Below are 18,509 nucleotides of genomic sequence, written 5' to 3'. Positions count from 1 at the left end.
TCCACCCTGCTACTCTCTCATTCACTCTCCCTCCCTCTCTGGTATTTTTTACTCTGACGAGCACACTCTTTACTCTTTACTCTTTACTTTTTACTCTCTACTCTTTACTCTCGCCACGGGCGCAACACACAACACACATTTGTATAGATATATAGATACGTGTAATGTGCAATATAACTTAACTTAGCTCGCGTACTCTTAATAAACCGTTTAAACGTTACATCCATCCCATCAGCTTCTGATCCTTTAAATAATACACTTATCGCTATCAAGGCATTAAGGACACGGCTCTTTATTTGCGCTTTAATATACAAACAAATTTTTAAAATTTAAACTAGAATTTTAATTTTTAGATTCTTTAATTATTTTTTTTTTAATTTTACTTCAATATTAATTTTTTTTTTAAATTATTGGCTAAAAAATAAAACGATAAAATTGATAAAAAAAAAGCTTTTGTTGTAAAAAAATTAAATTTTCTACAAATAATGTCATAATTTTTTTGTATTTTTAAAATTTAGCCCAGAATTTTTAATTTTTAATTCATTAAGAAAATTTTTTTTTAAATTTATTTTTAATAAAAAATTTTTTTTTTAATTTATTTTTAATAAAAATTTTTTAATAAAAAATTTTTCTAAAATTTTTAATAAAATTTTTAATAAAAAATTTTTAATAAAATTGTTAATAAAAAATTTTTAGTAAAAATTTTTTAATAAAAAATTTTTCTAAAATTTTTAATAAATAATTTTTAATAAAAAATTTTTAATAAAAAATTTGTAATAAAAAATATATTTAATAAAATCGTCTTAAATTAAAGACTTTATCCCTTTAATTAATTATTACTCCATCTTTTAAGTCTGCAATTTACTGACTGGCAAGTCAGAAAAAAAAAATGTAACATCATTTACGACAAATATAATGTCTAATTTGTAAATTGAAAAATTCGGAGCATGTTATGGTCTGAACAAAAAAAGACATAAATATTAATATTAAATATATAAGAGTATCAGATTGAGTACACAATAAAACTTCGAGAGTTAATTTTTTTCACACAGTGAGTAATAAATTTTTTGTTGATACAAGATATTTAAAGATGATTCAGAGAAGTGTAGTATAAGTAGGAGCTTCTTCACTCATACTCGGATCAAACTGAATAAAATAAAGTAAAATCAGTCTGTATGTGTACGTAGCTGAGTGGTCCAAAAGCGATACGGAGGGAAGAGCATAACGGGCTGAGCTCTGGGGCTCCACTCTGGATCGCTTAATGAAGACGTTTCTCTAGGTTAAGAGAAGTTTGACGTTTTTATGGGTCAGCCGAGAGCTTCTTTTTACTTTTATTTATTTTACTTTTCGTTTATTTTACTTTTTACATCACGTCTCTCACAACATCAGTGTCTATATTGTATAAATGTATAAACATATTTATGTAGAAATGATAAATTTTTTTGGCTGCCTCCGGGGTTCGCTTATTTTGCACTTCATTTCGCGAAACATGTTCCTTTTTTTTGAGTTTTTAATTTATTATTATTTTTTACAAAAAAAAAATTTCTTATTAATTTTTTTAATTTTTATTTTTTTGCCAAAATAACAATAATTAATTGCAAAAAAATTTTTAATTTAACTCAAAACTAAAAAATCTTTCTATAGAATTTTAAAATTAAAATTTAACCGAAAATTTTGATTTTTAAATTTCGTCGAGAAAATTTTTTTTTAAAACTTAGTATTGTTATTGTGGCTAAAAGATAAGAGATAGGGAAAAATTGATGATTTTTTTTGTATCTTTAATATTTAGCCCAGAATTTCAAAATTTAACAACCGATAGAAATTTTGGCTAAAAAATTGTGAAAATTATTTATTCTAATTATTATTATTTACTTTCTAATTTTAGTGAACGTAAGAAATTTTGTAGAACTTCCTTATTATGATTATGATTACTGAGCTAATATGGTCATAATTATAAAATTAAAAAAGAATTCGAAGAATCTAGTAGGAGGGGCAAAAATGACAAAGTGCCTGTTATTGAGATATCAAATAACTATTTTTAGTTACAGTTTTTTTATTTAATAGAGGGTCTATACTAAAAACGAAGGACCAAGTTTCTCGGAGTCAGATAACTTTTGAGAATTTATGATTTAGAGGAAAAAAAATCCTTCAAAGGCGATCATTCAAATTAATGCGAAATGTGTAAACATATTTTTATTTTGTAGCAACAAACATTTTATGCGCAATAAAATAATCGTTAAATTTATACGCTGGTTACATTTTTTTAGTTTTTATATTGACATTAAAATGTATAATCATCAAAAGCACTCGCGCTTAAATTCTTAATGGATTCTACTCAATAAATTTTGATAAATTTTTTTATTTATTGATACTTTTTAGATGAACGAAACAATTTATTTTTAATAATTTTATTGTTAAATTTTGTTAAAAAATTTTTATTAAAAAAAAATCAATTCAAAATTTCGATAATAAATTTTTTTTTTTTATTAAAAAAAAATCAATCCAAAATTTCGATAAAAATTTTTTTTTTATTAAAAAAATTTTTTAAAAAATATTTGATGGGAAAAACGTGAGACGTTTTTAAAAAAAAAAAATCAAGACTGATCTTTGTCTCGTGTCTCATAATAATTCATCTTTTAGAGCCAGCGGCACGCCGATCCGTGATCCGTCCCTTTATTGACGGGTCTATCATCTCACTAATTTCTTAATAGTCAACTGGATATATAATATACAATATATAATATTATAAAACCCAAACAACCAGGGTCAAAATTTTATTCTGTTAGTAACAGCGTCACTTGTCCGTCCGTCTGTCCGACCCGTTAATAAATACATATAAATATATAAATGTATTATAGATATAGTAGGTATAAATATAAATATACATATGAAACGTATATCTTAATCTTGAGAAAAATCAATCTTTGATGGATCCTGAGCAGTTCTTCATATGCTAGTATGGAGTAGAGAGGCGAAGGCTACTCCGGTGGTCGACTAGTCTCTTCTCTACAGTTCGGCTTATATATTATATATATATATATATATATATATATATATATATATATATATATATATATTGTATAATAATATATTATATTATGTTGTAGTAAAGTATGTTATCAATGTAAATAAATATAAATATTTATTCAGAAATAAAATTATTTTGACTTGAAGAATTTTTAATATAAAGACAACAAATTTTTTAATAATAAAAATAATAAAATCATTTTAAATATAAATACTTAAAACTTACCTGTCTAGTAGCGAAATAATTTAGCGACCATGCGCCACCTGTTGGAAATTTTTAGAACTAATTTTAATAAAAAAATCATATATTGGAATATATGATCATATTAAGGCCATAAATGTCCCTAAATAAAATTTTTATAGACACAATAGCTAATTTTTCCATCAAATAATTTTTTGAATTTTCTATAAAAAATTAAAAAATGCCGCAAACAGAAGCTTATTAAAAATAAATTCCAAATTCGAAAGTTGTATCTTATAATATAATAATATTTAATTCTCGATAGTTATAATAACAATAACAATAAAATTTTTTTTAATATAAATACTTAAAACTTACCTGTCTAGTTGCGAGAGAATTTAGCGACCATGCGCAGCCTATCGGAATTTTTTCGAACTAATATTAATAAAAAATTTATTTTTGGGGATAGATGACCATTTCACGGCTATTTTTTTCTAAATAAAATTTTTATGGATTCTATAGCTAATTTTTTGAACTTTTTACTAAAAAATTCATAAAAAAATTAAAAAAATTCCGCAAGCAGATGCTTATTAAAAAAAATTCCAAACTCAGAAGTTGCGTCTCATAATATAATAATATTTAATCCCCGATAATCGTCACCAGAGTAAGGCTCGTCATCTACAATATATATAATCTGTACGATACATAATATAAAACAGTAAGAGGGTCATAGTATAACTCAAAAGGTATACACTACAATATACAATATAATATTAATACTAGCATCGAATAGAGCCGAAGGAAGATACATGATCGTATATAAGAGATTAACTTATATGTTAAACTGAAATCCTGTTTTTGACGTATCGTATTTCTGACAAAAAAGCCACACCACCGTATTAAGGTGAGGTGAGCTATAGTTTTTTAATTTTTAATTTTTAATAACTGCTTATAGATAACACGTGATACTTAAAGAACTTCTCATATTATTATCTACAATATAGCGAGCTGTCTGCTATCTCTTTCTCTCTCTCTTTTTACGCTCCGACAAGCCATAAATTAGCAAGCAACTGGGTTATTGCTAAATTCCTCCACACATTATATTATTTACCGCAATCGTACTTTTAGTTAAATTTTTCACCGCTTTTGACACTCGACAAATCGAAAAGTACTTATCACTCTTATCGTGTGTTGCAACACGGTGCTCGTTCACTTTATTACACAAAAAAAAAGTCCAAGAATAAATATTTAGAGAAATTTTCCGTCTATTTATGGAGATGTTACTTCATAAGCACGTGACATATGATAATTATTTATAATTGAGCACTTATCACTTAGACTGAAAAATGAAGTCTGACTTTAATGGAGCTGGTCTAGTCTCATGAGGCTCATGAGCTAGCGCTCGAAATTAAGCGATTTCCGGCTTGAGATAGGAGATACTACCTAATAATTGCCGAGTACCGCAAACGAGTTACATCCATACCCCCTTTCCTCGTTTTCTTCCTACGAATCCTCTGTCGTCTATTACGGGTTAGTTTACGTCTCTAATAGCTGCTATTATGCCTTCAAAAATATATGGACTGGAACACACGTCGTTTATTTACAGATGTAATTTATTACGTTCAATAGTGGGTCTATTTGCTTTGGGAATTTTTTATCCAAATTTTAGAATTGCATAATTAATCTTTAAAGTTTTTTAAATCAAACTTTAATAAATATTATTTTAAGACTTAAAATTGATATTCTAGCGAAAGGATAAGAGATGAAAAAATTTATAAGGATCTTTTTTGTAGAAATGTAATTAATAAATGGCCTTGTATCTTGCGAAATATTGATTATTTTGAAGATATAAGCTTATCCCGATGTTACACTCATCAAGAGCTTTCATTTGAGTACCCACATCAATTTTTCATATATTTTATATATTTATATATAAATATTATATATATGTATATATGAAAAATATATCAAAAATGAATGTGGGTACTCAAATGAAAGCTCTTGATCAGTGTAACATCGGGATGAGCTTATATCTTTGAAAACGTCAATATTTAAGAAAGAACAGTGCAATTTGATATAATTACAAAATGACCTTGTATCTTGTGAAATATCGACATTTTTAAAGATACAAGCTCATCCTGACATTAAACTCATCGAGACCTTTCATTTGAGTACCCACATCAATTTTTCATATATTTTATATATTTATATATAAATATTATATATATGTATATATGAAAAATATATCAAAAATGCATGTGGGTACTCAAATGAAAGCTCTTGATGAGTGTAACGTCGGGATGAGCTTATATTTTTAAAAACATCAATAGTTAAAAAATTACAGTGCAATTTAACAAAAGTAATTATTTAAAAAGTAATTTAAAAAAATTATTATTATGATTAAATTAAAAAATTTAATATTTAAAATTATAGCTGAATTTTTGTTATTGCTGAGTAAGTTACGCTAGTAATTAATAAATAAAAAATATTAGTAAGAGTGTAAAAAGGCGTAATGTTTGAGTCGATTAAACTGTCTACGGTAGCAGTTTTATGGAGATTGGATTCTTGAGCCAGAAAATATTATTAAGAGATCTTAGCGGACTCACAATGAAAGTTAATAAAAATAATTTAACGTGGTGTTTAAAAAAAAAAAGTTTAAGTGGAAAATATGTTGGATGAAAGATGACGCGAATGATTCTCTAACGGCGGACAAAGAGCTAGGAATTTATTTTAAGGGAGGTCAAGCCGGGCACCCTGTCACATTATCAAGATGCCCGACGAAATATCTTAACTTTGAGAATCGCATTAAAGCGCTGGAACTTTACAACATATGTATATTTATGTATAAATATATAATACTGTATGTTGGAATATGGAAACGCATGGAGGCTTGCGTGGCAGCATAACGATGCAGAAACATAATATTAACTTATCGGTACGTCACAAGTTATATAGATATTTTTATTATTTTTTTTCTTTATGGCTCCCCGGAATGCGACAACGTGGATACGACGCGAATGGCTAATCGCCGATAACCACACATGCTGTTTTGTGTTTAATTATTGTTATTATCATTTTTATTTATTCATTCATTCGTTTTATTGAGGCTTATGCGCGGATTTTATTTTAAGTTATTTCACTCAGACGCTTTTAAGTTTTAGAAAAATTTTTATTCAAGTCTCAATAATAAATTTATTCGTGCAATTTCAAAATCAAAATTCTGGAGTGAATTTCAAAAAAATTATAAAATATATTTTTTTTAGACAATTTAATGTCCTACAATAAAAGTAGATGCTCTATTTCTAGCTACATCACTAAAAAATCACCCTATATCTCGTGAACTATTGACATTTTTAAAGATATAAGCTCATCTCGATGTTACACTCATCAAGAGCTTTCATTTGAGTACCCACATGCATTTTTGATATATTTTTCATATATACATATATATAATATATATAAATATATGAAATATATGAAAAATCGATGTGAGTACTTAAATGAAAGGTCTTGATGAGTATAACATCGAGATGAGCTTATATCTTTAAAAACGGCAATAGTTAAGAAAGTACAGTGTAATTTAACATTAACAAGAAATGACCCTATATCTCGTGAACTATTGACATTTTTAAAGATATAAGCTCATCCCGATGTTACACTCATCGAGACCTTTCATTTGAGTACCCATATCAATTTTTCATATATTTTATATATTTATAAATATTACATAAATGTATATATGAAAAATATATCAAAAATTGATGTGGGTACTCAAATGAAAGCTCTTGATGAGTATAACATCGGGATGAGCTTATATCTTTAAAATATATATTATATATATGTATATATGAAAAATATATGAAAAATTGATGTGGGTACTCAAATGAAAGCTCTTGATAAGCGTAACATCGGGATGAGCTTATATCTCTAAAAACGTCAATATTTAGAATGTACAGTACAATTTAACAAAAGTAATTATTTAATAATGCAAAATTTCATTTATTTATAGTTTAACAAGTCACGGAAGTCACATAGTGACTGCAAGGTTGCTAGTTTTTATTAATATTAAAACTAAAAAAAAAATATCTACAAAATTTAAAAATCAAAATTTTAAATTAAATTTTGAGAAATATAAAAAAAACATAAGAAACATTTTTTTAAAGCAAAAATATCAATAATAAGTCATAAAAAACTTAATATTGATTTCAAAAATTTTACATAAAATAAAATTTCCCAAAAATCATCAAAAAAATTAATATTTATTCCAAAAAAAATAAAAAAATAACGTGTAAATAAATTTGCACAGTATCTAAGATAGTTTAAATTGTGTGTGGCTAAAGTAGAAACATTTCGTCCGGGTGGGTTAAGAAATTAATGTTGCCCGCTTAATTGGAGCCACCGCTTGCCGTTTGTGTGGCCGTAGCGGTGCTCAGCCTTAGACTTGCTTAATATCCGTCTACCCTCATGCACTCGACACTCTGCACTCTCTACAATTCAAATAAAAATTAACAGTCCTTAAACCGCGTTATCAATTACGAAAAAAGGCCATAAATAATAACAATAATTACCGAAAAATAATCAATTGAAAAAATTTGCATGGTTGTCAGAGTAAAAATAAATAATAACCCACCTTTCTTTTAGCCCGAAAAATCTTTTGTCAAAAATTGTACTTTTATTCTCGACAATGCTGAATAATAATAATAATTATAATTACAACAATAAGAGTAAGAGTAAGAGAAGCCGAAGAGAAAATGTCAGCCCCCCGGGGCCCAGCAGCCTCGTTGTGGTTTTAGTCCGCATAATTGCTCTTTGACACGCAAATAATTCTAAATATTGTTCACCAACAACATTGTATTGGATCAATATACAAAATATATTTTTTATAATTTAATTATCGATATATCGCAAAAGTATAATTACAATAATTATATGCTGGAAAAAGAAAAATTCCGACTTTCGAATTCCGGCCCAGAAAAATTGAATTTTGTTTTTTATTTTGCGTCGGAACATATGGCAAGTTCAGTAGCATAGCTTGCAAGGTCTGCTGTGGGTTGTATATATATATATATGTACATGTTATGAGCATGATGAGTCTGACAACTTGTTAAACCTATCAACAAACTCACGCGAACTATTATTATAGATATATCGTTATTGAACTATAATATAGAGAGCATCAGCTTTAACATGATAAATATTCGACGATATAAGACAGCTTAATTATTATTATTATATTGGTGATTTGCAAAAGAAAATTTATTGATGCAAGTGAATACGGGATTTTTATTTTAGGATTTTTTGCTTTGATTTTTAAGGAAGAATAACAAAGAATCGTAAGAATATTATTATAAATAGAATTTTGTGAATATTGGGTTCAAAAGAAATTTAAAGAATCAGAAGTTGTAGAAAATTTAATACTCTTTCCAAAAATGTCATATTTGATCGAATTATGTTGAAAATTAGCTGAGTTATAGGTGAAATCAAAAATATAATCAAAAAATTTGGATAGTTTTATTATAGATAGAATTTTAGTTATAATTATGTAAATTTTAGAATTTTTAAGATTTTGTAGAGGTCAAAATTTGATCCTGTTTCTAAAAATGTCATATTTGAGCTAATTATGTTGATAATTAGCTGAGTTATCGGTGAAATCAATAATATAATGATCAAAAATTATGATAGTTTCATTATAGATTAAATTTTAAGTATAATTTTGTAAATATTGGGTTTGGAAAAATTTTATATGAGTTAAAAGTTGTAGAAAATTTAATCTTCTATCCAATGATATAATATTTGGTATAAATATGGTGAAAATAAGCTTAATTATCGGCAAAATATAAAATATAATGATCCAAAATTTGGATAGGTTCATTATAAATAGAATTTTGAGTATAAATTTGTAAATATTAGGCTTAGAAAAATTTTATAAGGATCAAAAATTGTAGCAAATTTGATCTTGTTTCCAATAATGTTATATTTGAGCCAATTATGTTGATAATTAGCTTATTTATCGTTGAAATCAACAATTTCATCATCAAAAATTATGATAGTTTCATTATAGATAATCTTTAGTATAAATTTGTAAATATTGGGCTTAGAGAAAATTTTGAAGAATCAAAAGTTGTAGAAAATTTGATTTTCCTTCCAAAAATGTCATATTTAAGCCAATTATGTTAATAATTAGCTTATTTATCGTTGAAATAAAAAATATAATGATCAAAAATTATGATAGCTTCAATATGGATAGAATTTTGGTTATAGTTTTGTAAATATTGAGCTAAGAAAAAATTTTAAAGAATCAAGAGTTGTAGAAAATTTGATTTTCTTTCTAATAATGTCATATTTAATCCTATTATGTTGGAAATTAGCTTAGTTTTCATGAAAATCACAAATATAATGATCAAAAATTGTGATAGTATATTTATAGCTAGAATTTCCGTTATAACTTTGTAAATATTGAACTAGTAAAAAATGTTCCATAGGAAAAAATTGCAAAAAACCTCCGAAAATCCAAAATTACAAAAATAAAACTTTTCTTTCACCTATATCTCACCATAAACCTCCAAAAACTTAATTAACAGCTTTAAAATTTCCTTTAAACGACTCGAACCTCAATACCAAAAATCCCAATCAAAACTTACTAGCAAATCTCTTAATTCCGATCACCCACACGCTCGCTATCTGCGAAGTTAAAATATTTAAATTAAATATTTATACTTGGCGCTAATTTTATTCAGGCCTGACATGGCCCGACATTCGTTCAGATTTTGGGGCCACCCGATATGGGAACGTCTTTTACATCCCAAATGATGATGAGGTTGCGAATTCCTCTTCCCGAATCCCAGAAAGAGGTGGAAATTGAGCTATTAATTAGAGTATTAATATATTATAATGAATCAGGTCCATAATGAATCTACCCAGTAGATCTTGTACTTTTGGACTACTGGTCTTTGTAATCACGGTTTGGATCATCTCGATCATGATAATAATTGTCGGATCGTAGCTAGGCGGCTAATCGAGTCCATTAGTTCGGATTCTATTCATAAGTTTCACAAGATACATAATATATACTATAATATAGAGATTTAGCTGGTGATTATCAAAATTTCGGGTAACGGTCTTGTCCCGATGGTATGGACCAGAATCCGTCCGGTCCAGCTGATTCTACCGTTTTGTACTGATTATATAAAACTGAGTGTCCTTTTGGTATTAGAGAGCAGAGAGATCATTGTAGAGAACAGAGAACAGAGTAGCGACTGGCTACTAGCGGGAGCAGAAAGGAATAATCACTTCTACTTCTACTTCTACTTTTACTCCTGGTAAGCAAATGTCTCGGCTATAACACACCAGATAGCAGCCAGGGTGGTCGCCTCGAAGATCATTTTTAATTGGGCGGTGGGCAGGACGGAATTGAGATTTATGAAGTAAATTCATTGTTTCGTCAACGGGACCACCGACTGTGAACACTGATACCGAGTATGTACGAATCATCTGAGTTATTGCTTGAATTACTCACTTCAGAGCTGATATGGAGGAGCCCTGACTTATTGGGTGATGTCTGCTCCGCTCTGCTGCTCAATGTGTAATCATCATACTGGCTAATAAGCCTATCACCGTTATTATTATGTTGTCATTTATAACGCTACTCAAATCACAATCTTTTAATGTCTCGGGCTTGAATGACAATCGCAAGGAATTTAGATTAAGGCTATTTTTAGAATTGTCTGTTAGTATGTGCTCGCAGAGATATAAGGAGGAAATTTGAGAGTTTTAAGTTGCAATTGGTTTATTGGACAGAGAAATTTTGGAAAAATTTTTTGAGAACCAGAATTTATAGAAAATTTGATCCTGTTTCCTAAAATGTCTTATTTGAGCTAATTTTGTCCAAATTGGTGAAATCAAAAATATAATGATCAAAAATTATGATAATTTCATTATAGATAGAATTTTAGTAACAATTTTGTAAATATTGGGTTTAAAAAACATTTTAGAGAATCAAAAGTTGTAGAAAATTTGATCCTTTATCCAATAATGTCATATTTGATATGATTATGTTGAAAATTAGCTGAATTATTGGTGAAATCAAAAGTATAATGATCAAAAATTATGATAATTTAATTATAGAGAGAATTTTAGGGATAGCTTTGAAAATTTGGGTTTAGAAAAAATTTACCAGAATCAAAAGTTGTAGAAAATTTGATCTTCTTTCTAATAATGTTATTTTTTATCCAATTATGTTGAAAATTAGATGAGTTATTGATGAAATCAAGAATATAATGGTAAAAAATTATGATAATTCCATTATAGATGGAATTTTAAGTATAACTATGTAAATATAGGGTTTAGAAAAAATTTGAAGGAATCAAAAGTAGAAAATTTGATCCTTTATCCAATGATACTATATTTGGTTCGATTTTGTTGAAAATTAGCTAAGTTATCGACAAAATCAAAACTGTAATGATCAAAAATTATAATAGTTTCATTATAAATAATATTTTCGTTGTAACTTTTGTAAATTTTAGAAGTATAAAAATTTTATAAAAAATCAAAATTTGGAGAAAATTTGATTCTGTTTCCAAAAATGTCTTATTTGAGCTAAATATGTTGAAAATTAGCTAAATTATTAACTAAATCAAATTAAAATGATGAAAAATTTCGATAACTTCATTATAGATAGCATTTTCGTTACAAATTTTTAAATTTTAGAGTTATAAAAATTTTATCAAGGGTCAAAAGTTCTAGAAAATTTGCTCTTGTTTTCAAAAATGTCATATTTGTTCTAATTTTGTCCAAAATTAGCTGAGTTATGGTTGAAATTAAAAATATAATGATCAAAAATCGTAACAGTATTATTACACTTAGAATTTTAGTTATTACTTTGTAAATATTGGGTTTAGAAAAAATTTTTAAGTCAAAATTTGTAGAAAATTTGATCCTCTTTCTAATAATGTCATATTTGATCCAATTATATTGAAAATTAGCTTAGTTATCAGCAAAATCAAAAATATAATGATCAAAAATTATAATAATGTCATTATAGATAGCACTTTCGTTATATCTTTGTAAATATTAGGCTTAGAAAAAATTTATAAGCATCAAAACTTGTAGAAAATTGAATTTTCTTTGAAAGAAACCCCATTGTACCCAATAATGTCAAAAATTCCCAAAAATTATCACCAAAATCAAAAATATAGTGTTTTTACAGAGTATTTGATATTTTTCTAATTATCCTTATCATTACCAGCTACAATCAATTAATCACAAGCCCCCCAGTAATTAATAATCAAAAGCCTGCGGGTATGCAAAAGCGTATTAATTATCACTTGCAATAAATAAAAATATTCAAAAAATATTATCAGGTGCGAGTAAAATGAATTTTTCCGTCCGTTACCTTTCGCCCGTATCATATGAGCTCTATCCACCCAAACTATAATTCAAGCTTAAATACCACGTGTTTTCCCAACGGAAGGAAGTTTAAATGTTTATTTATCGAGCACGCGGATCAAGAGCTTGTAATAATAAAGCATCTTCAAGTATTTATTTATTATTTAACGTCAACTCGGGACGTAAACTTCCCTGCGATTAATTTAAATCAACACGATAAAAAAATATATTTTTATATTTAAATATGACATTATAAATCTATTAAATGGATAGGCGAGTTTGAGTAATCGATAGGCTGGTCGATGGTGAAAAAAAATATTCCGAGATCGGAGGTCGGGTCGGGGTCAGGCTAATGAACTAATGAACTGCCCAGGCGTCATTCGACCGTGCGAATCATTTAGCTCGTTTATTTTTAAAATGTTGTATTAGTTATTTTTAGCCGGATGGATCATGGATCGTAGATCATGGATCATGGATCTTTTGGTTTCTGTTCTGTTGGTCTTTGTTTGGCTTTTTTCCGGCGATTCGCTCTAAAGACTGGTGATTAGCAAGGAGACTGTGCCAGCACTAAACGGGAATTCAATTTATACTTTTATGAGTTGTTTCTACGCCCCTAATAGGCTAATAAAGGCCGCTTTGATCAGACAAACTCCACCGCTCATTTTTACTTTATAATAATCATTATAGCTTAGCTGGCCCTCCACTCAAAAATAAACTTATAAATGTCTCTGTTAATTCAATAATTAAACACGGCCGGATTTTATTTTTCTAAAACTTCGCTAATTAATTGGACCTTATTATAGTTAATTACTTTTGTTATATTTCATTTTTTTTTTTTTTTTTTTTTTTTTTTTAGGTAATTAAGAGAGATTATGAATCTTAAGCCTTTTTTTCTTTGAGATCAACCCAAAATCTTTAAATTGTATTGATGGTAATAAAAAGATTTGTATTAATTAATTTTTTTTTTTTGTTGCAGGACGAAGTAAGTACAACAACTCCATTGCTCAAATTATGGATCAACTCTAGGATTTCTTCAAATCAGTTTTGGCTAAGTTTATTTAACTATATTTTTGAATTTTTGGTTTTTCTATTTATTTGGAAACTAAATTCTTAGCTTGTTAAAGAAGATGCTTTTTGATTTGTTGAAAAAATATGTTTTTTATTTTTCTATGAAAATAAATATTTAATTTTTTCATAAAATGAATTTTTGGTAAGTTCAAAAGGTGAATTTGCTTATTTTATCAAAAAATGGAGTCCAATTAGTTAAAAAAAATTAATTTATGATTAAAAAAAGAAAAAGACCTTTTGATTTGTTCAAAAAAAATTAGTTTTTGATTTTTCTATTAAGATCAATCTCAATTTCTCCAAAACAATTGATTCGCTCGGTTTAAAAATTTTTTTTTTGTTTTTTACCTCAAGATTTATCTTCAAATTCTTCCTAAATTCATATTTTCGATTTTTTCCATCAAAATTCACCCAAAATTTCTTCAAAAAATCAATTTTTGCCCCATTAAAAAATGTAAACTTTTGATTTTTCCAAAAAATTAACATTTAATTTGTTTAAAAAATTATTACATTAATTTTTCATTAAAATTCATCTTTGAATTCTTCAAAAAATCAATTTTTGACTCATTAAAAAATGGAAATTTTCGATTTGTCCAAAAAGTTAACTTTTGACTTCTTTGAAAATTTTTCTATCAATTTTTTCATCAAAATTCATCATTAATCCGTAAAAAATTAAATTTTTGGCATCTAAAAGAAAATGTTAACTTTAAATTTGTCCCAAAAATTGACTTTTGATTCGTTAAAAAAATTTGTTATTAATTTTTCATAAAAATTCATTTTTGATTTCTTCAAAAAATTAACTTTTAACTTATTAAAAAATGTAAACTTTAAATTTATCCAAAAAATTAACTTTTGACTTGTTTAAAAAACTGTTTTATTAATTTTTCCATTAAAATTCATCTTTAATTCCTTCAAAATAATTATTTTTCACACATTAAAAAATACAAACTTTAGATTAGTTAAAAATTTGAACTTTTAATTTTTCCAAAAAATTTGTTATCAATTTTTCATAAAAATTCATCTTAGATTTCTTCAAAAAATCAATTATTTCACTTACAAAAGAATATAAACTTTTGATTCGTCCAAAAACTAAAATATAAACTTTTGATTTTTCCAAAAACTCAATTTTTCTTAAAAAAAAACTGAATTTTTTTCTAAACTCAAATTTAAAAATTTTTCAAAGTAATTTGTCACTCGTGACGTAGTTACGTCTAACTTAGTAATGAAATTAGTGGTCGGAGACGAGATGAGACGTAGAGTAATAACAATAGTACTAGTAATAGCAAATGCAGTCGACTAGAGTGGTAGAGTAGAGTAGTCTAGAGTAGAGTCTTTGGTATGCAAGATCCGTCAGTCGTTAGAAGGCAACGGACAAACGTCTTGACGTTATTGGTTTCGAGGCACCCTTCCTCACTTCGGGTTTCCAATCTTCGAGACTGAGACGGCTTAAATTCTGAGCTGGGGTGCGTAACTCCAGTAATTATCCTCAACTTGTTCCCGCTCATTACATATATTTATACATTTGTTAGCGATCGGTATAAACAAGTTAAAAGTTTGCCAGCTTTTCACTGTTGGGTATATTGATTTGACCTCATCTAAAAATGGTGTCTGAAGAAATGGATAAGTGTCAGGCGGTCATTAATCATTCCTTACACATAACTTATATACATATACACCAGTTATAAGTATTATTAAGTGGGTATTGCTTGTTTATGCCCACGATCTGTCAAGACAATATTTAAATCCTTATAAAGATTCACTTTATACACTTTATATGCTTTATATGTCTTGGGCTCATGAATGATAATAATGATAAGATATATTCAGTATTGAGTTATTTATATTTTTTGAGTCAGGCTTTGGCCTTTTACTGGCTACGTTTTTCTGACGAATTAATTCATCAGTTAGAGGGGCGGGAATTGAGGTAGGAAGTGTGAAAGTGGACGGCGGATTGACAAATAAATTAACTTTAATTTTTATTTTAGTCAAAATTGATAGTTTATTTCATTCTACTTACATTTTTGCAAATATTAAGCTTGGAAAAATTTTATGAGTCAAAAGTTGTAGAAAATTTGATCCTCTTTCTAAAAAAGTCATATTTAATTCAATTATGGTGAAAATTAGCTGAGTTATTGGTGAAATCAAAAATTTAATGTTCAAAAATAGTATAAGTGTCATTATAGATAGAATTTTGATTAAATTTTGGGTTTAGAAAAATTTTGAAGAAGAAAAGTTGTAGAAATTTTGATCCTGTTTCCAAAAATGTCATATTTGATCCAATGATGTTGAAAATTAGCTGAGTTATAGGTGAAATCAACAATATAATGATCAAAAATTATGATAGTTTTGTTGTAGATAGAATTTTGGATATAATTTTGTAAATTTTGGAATTAGAAGAATTAAAGTTGTAGAAAATTTGATCCTCTTTCCAATGACACCATATTTGATCCAAATTTGCCCAAAATTACCTGAGTTATAGCTGAAATAAAAAATGTAATGATTAAAAATCGTAATAGTATTATTATATTAAGAATTTTGGTTATTAATTTGTAAGTTTTGGTTTAGAAAGAATTTTAAAGTCAAAATTGTAGAAAATTTGACCCTTTTTCCAATAATGTCATGTTTAATCCAAGTTTGGCTAAAATTATCTTGAAAATTAGCTAAGTTATTAACTAAATCAAATTAAAATGATGAAAAATTTCGATAACTTCATTATAGATAGCATTTTCGTTACAAATTTTTAGATTTTAGAGTTATAAAAATTTTATCAAGGGTCAAAAGTTCTAGAAAATTTGCTCTTGTTTCCAAAAATGTCATATTTGTTCTAATTTTGTCCAAAATTAGCTGATTTATGGCTGAAATCAAAAATATAATGATCAAAAATCGTAATAATATCATTATACTTAGAATTTTAGTTATTATGTTGTAGATATTGGGTTTGGAATAGATTTCTAAGAGTCAAAAGTTGTAGAAAATTTTATCCTCCTTCAAAAGATACCATATTTTATCCAAAATTGTCTGAGATATGGCTGAAATCAAAAATATGATGATCAAAAATTATAACAGTATCATTATATCTAGAATTTTAGTTATTATTTTTTAAAAATTGAGTTTAAAAAAAAATTTTAAAGAACCAAAATTTGATCCACTTTCTATTAATCTCATATTTGATCCAATTATATTCAAAATTACCTAAATTATCAACTAAATTAAGCTAAAATGACCAAAAATTTTGGTAACTTCATTATAGATACAAATTTAGTTATAAATTTGTAATTATTGGGTTTAGAAAAATTTTATATGAACCAAAATTCGTAAAAAATTCAATCTTTTTTCCAATGAAACCAAATTTCATGCAATTATTTCAAAAAATTCTCTAAATTATTATCCAAAAACCAAAAATCCCAATTTTACATATCAAAAATGAATTAAAAATCTTTTCTCCACCTTCTAACCCAAAAACCCTTATTTTATTTTCTGCAGGTCCGCGAACGAGAAGAGTGAAAAGAACGAACGAAGTTCGGCCCACGGGGAACACCCCTGAGGAAAAGCGACCGCGAACGGCTTTCAGCGGGGAACAGTTAGCGAGGCTGAAGCGGGAGTTCGCGGAGAACCGGTACCTCACCGAGCGGCGACGGCAGCAGCTTTCCCGCGACCTGGGGCTCAACGAGGCGCAGATAAAAATCTGGTTCCAGAACAAGCGCGCGAAAATCAAAAAGGCCAGCGGCCAGAAGAACCCCCTCGCGCTCCAGCTGATGGCCCAGGGGCTGTACAACCACTCGACTGTTCCTCTCAGCAAAGAAGAAGAGGAACAGGCCGCCGAGCTCCAGGCCAAGTGACTATAAGTCCTTTAATTAATTTTTATTATTAACTAATTAATTAATTTTTATTATTAATTAATTAATTAATTAATTTTTATTATTAATTAATTAATTTTTATTATTAATTAATTAATTTTTATTATTAATTAATTAATTAATTTTTATTATTAATTAATTAATTAATTTTTATTATTAATTAATTAATTAATTTTTATTATTAATTAATTAATTAATTTTTATTATTAATTAATTAATTAATTTTTATTATTAATTAATTAATTAATTTTTATCATTAATTAATTAATTTTTATTATTAATCAATTAATTTTTATTATTAATTAATTAATTAATTTTTATTATTAATTAATTAATTTTTATTATTAATTAATTAATTAATTTTTATTAGTAATTAATTAATTAATTTTTATTAATTAATTAATTAATTTTTATTAATTAATTAATTAATTTTTATTATTAATTAATTAATTAATTTTTATTATTAATTAATTAATTAATTTTTATTATTAATTATTTAATTAATTTATATTATTAATTAATTAATTAATTAATTAAGTGTCACATGTACAAATTTTGTCCGTTTTGGTAATTTTAAATTTTAAATTATTGTTTTAATTAATTTCTGTATTTATTAATTAATTAATTAATTATTATTGTGTATAGTTGAAAGTACAAGTACATGCGCTTCCCCGAAAAATTTTAAATTATTTAAAAATTAATTAAACCGATTAATAATTAATTAAATTATCACGTGCCATTTTTTTCATCGTTTTTACAGAAAAATTAATTATTAATTTTTTTTTTCTGTAATTATTATTATTATTATTGAAAAATATGTAAAATAAATTAATAGAGATTGCAGAGTGTGCAATAGAGATTAAATTTAAAAGAAATGTTAATTATAATTATTAAAATGGTAAATATTTAAATATAAATATATATATTGAGAAATGAATGAATGTAAATGTGATCCAAATGAAAATTACCGACTTGTAAATACCCGATAGTTTTTA

At 26.5% G+C, this 18,509-nt stretch overlaps 1 protein-coding gene across 1 annotated transcript in view; it reads left to right on the top strand.

Moving 5' to 3' along the window:
- LOC123263202 (GATA zinc finger domain-containing protein 14-like) overlaps positions 1 to 17,547 on the top strand; it is a 53,860-nt gene extending 36,313 nt beyond the window's left edge. Inside the window, exons 2-3 of the mRNA XM_044725772.1 lie at positions 13,569 to 13,574; positions 17,141 to 17,547. Coding sequence (XP_044581707.1) covers positions 13,569 to 13,574; positions 17,141 to 17,496 — 362 coding nt within the window. The 3' untranslated portion in view covers positions 17,497 to 17,547. The remainder of the gene's footprint in view (positions 1 to 13,568; positions 13,575 to 17,140) is intronic.
- The last annotated feature ends 962 nt before the right edge of the window (positions 17,548 to 18,509 follow it).

This window comes from Cotesia glomerata, linkage group LG4, assembly GCF_020080835.1.
Source record: "Cotesia glomerata isolate CgM1 linkage group LG4, MPM_Cglom_v2.3, whole genome shotgun sequence".
Taxonomy (NCBI): domain Eukaryota; kingdom Metazoa; phylum Arthropoda; class Insecta; order Hymenoptera; family Braconidae; genus Cotesia; species Cotesia glomerata.
The sequence above is the reverse complement of the archived record's forward strand: the minus strand, read 5'-3'. Positions and strand labels throughout refer to the sequence as shown.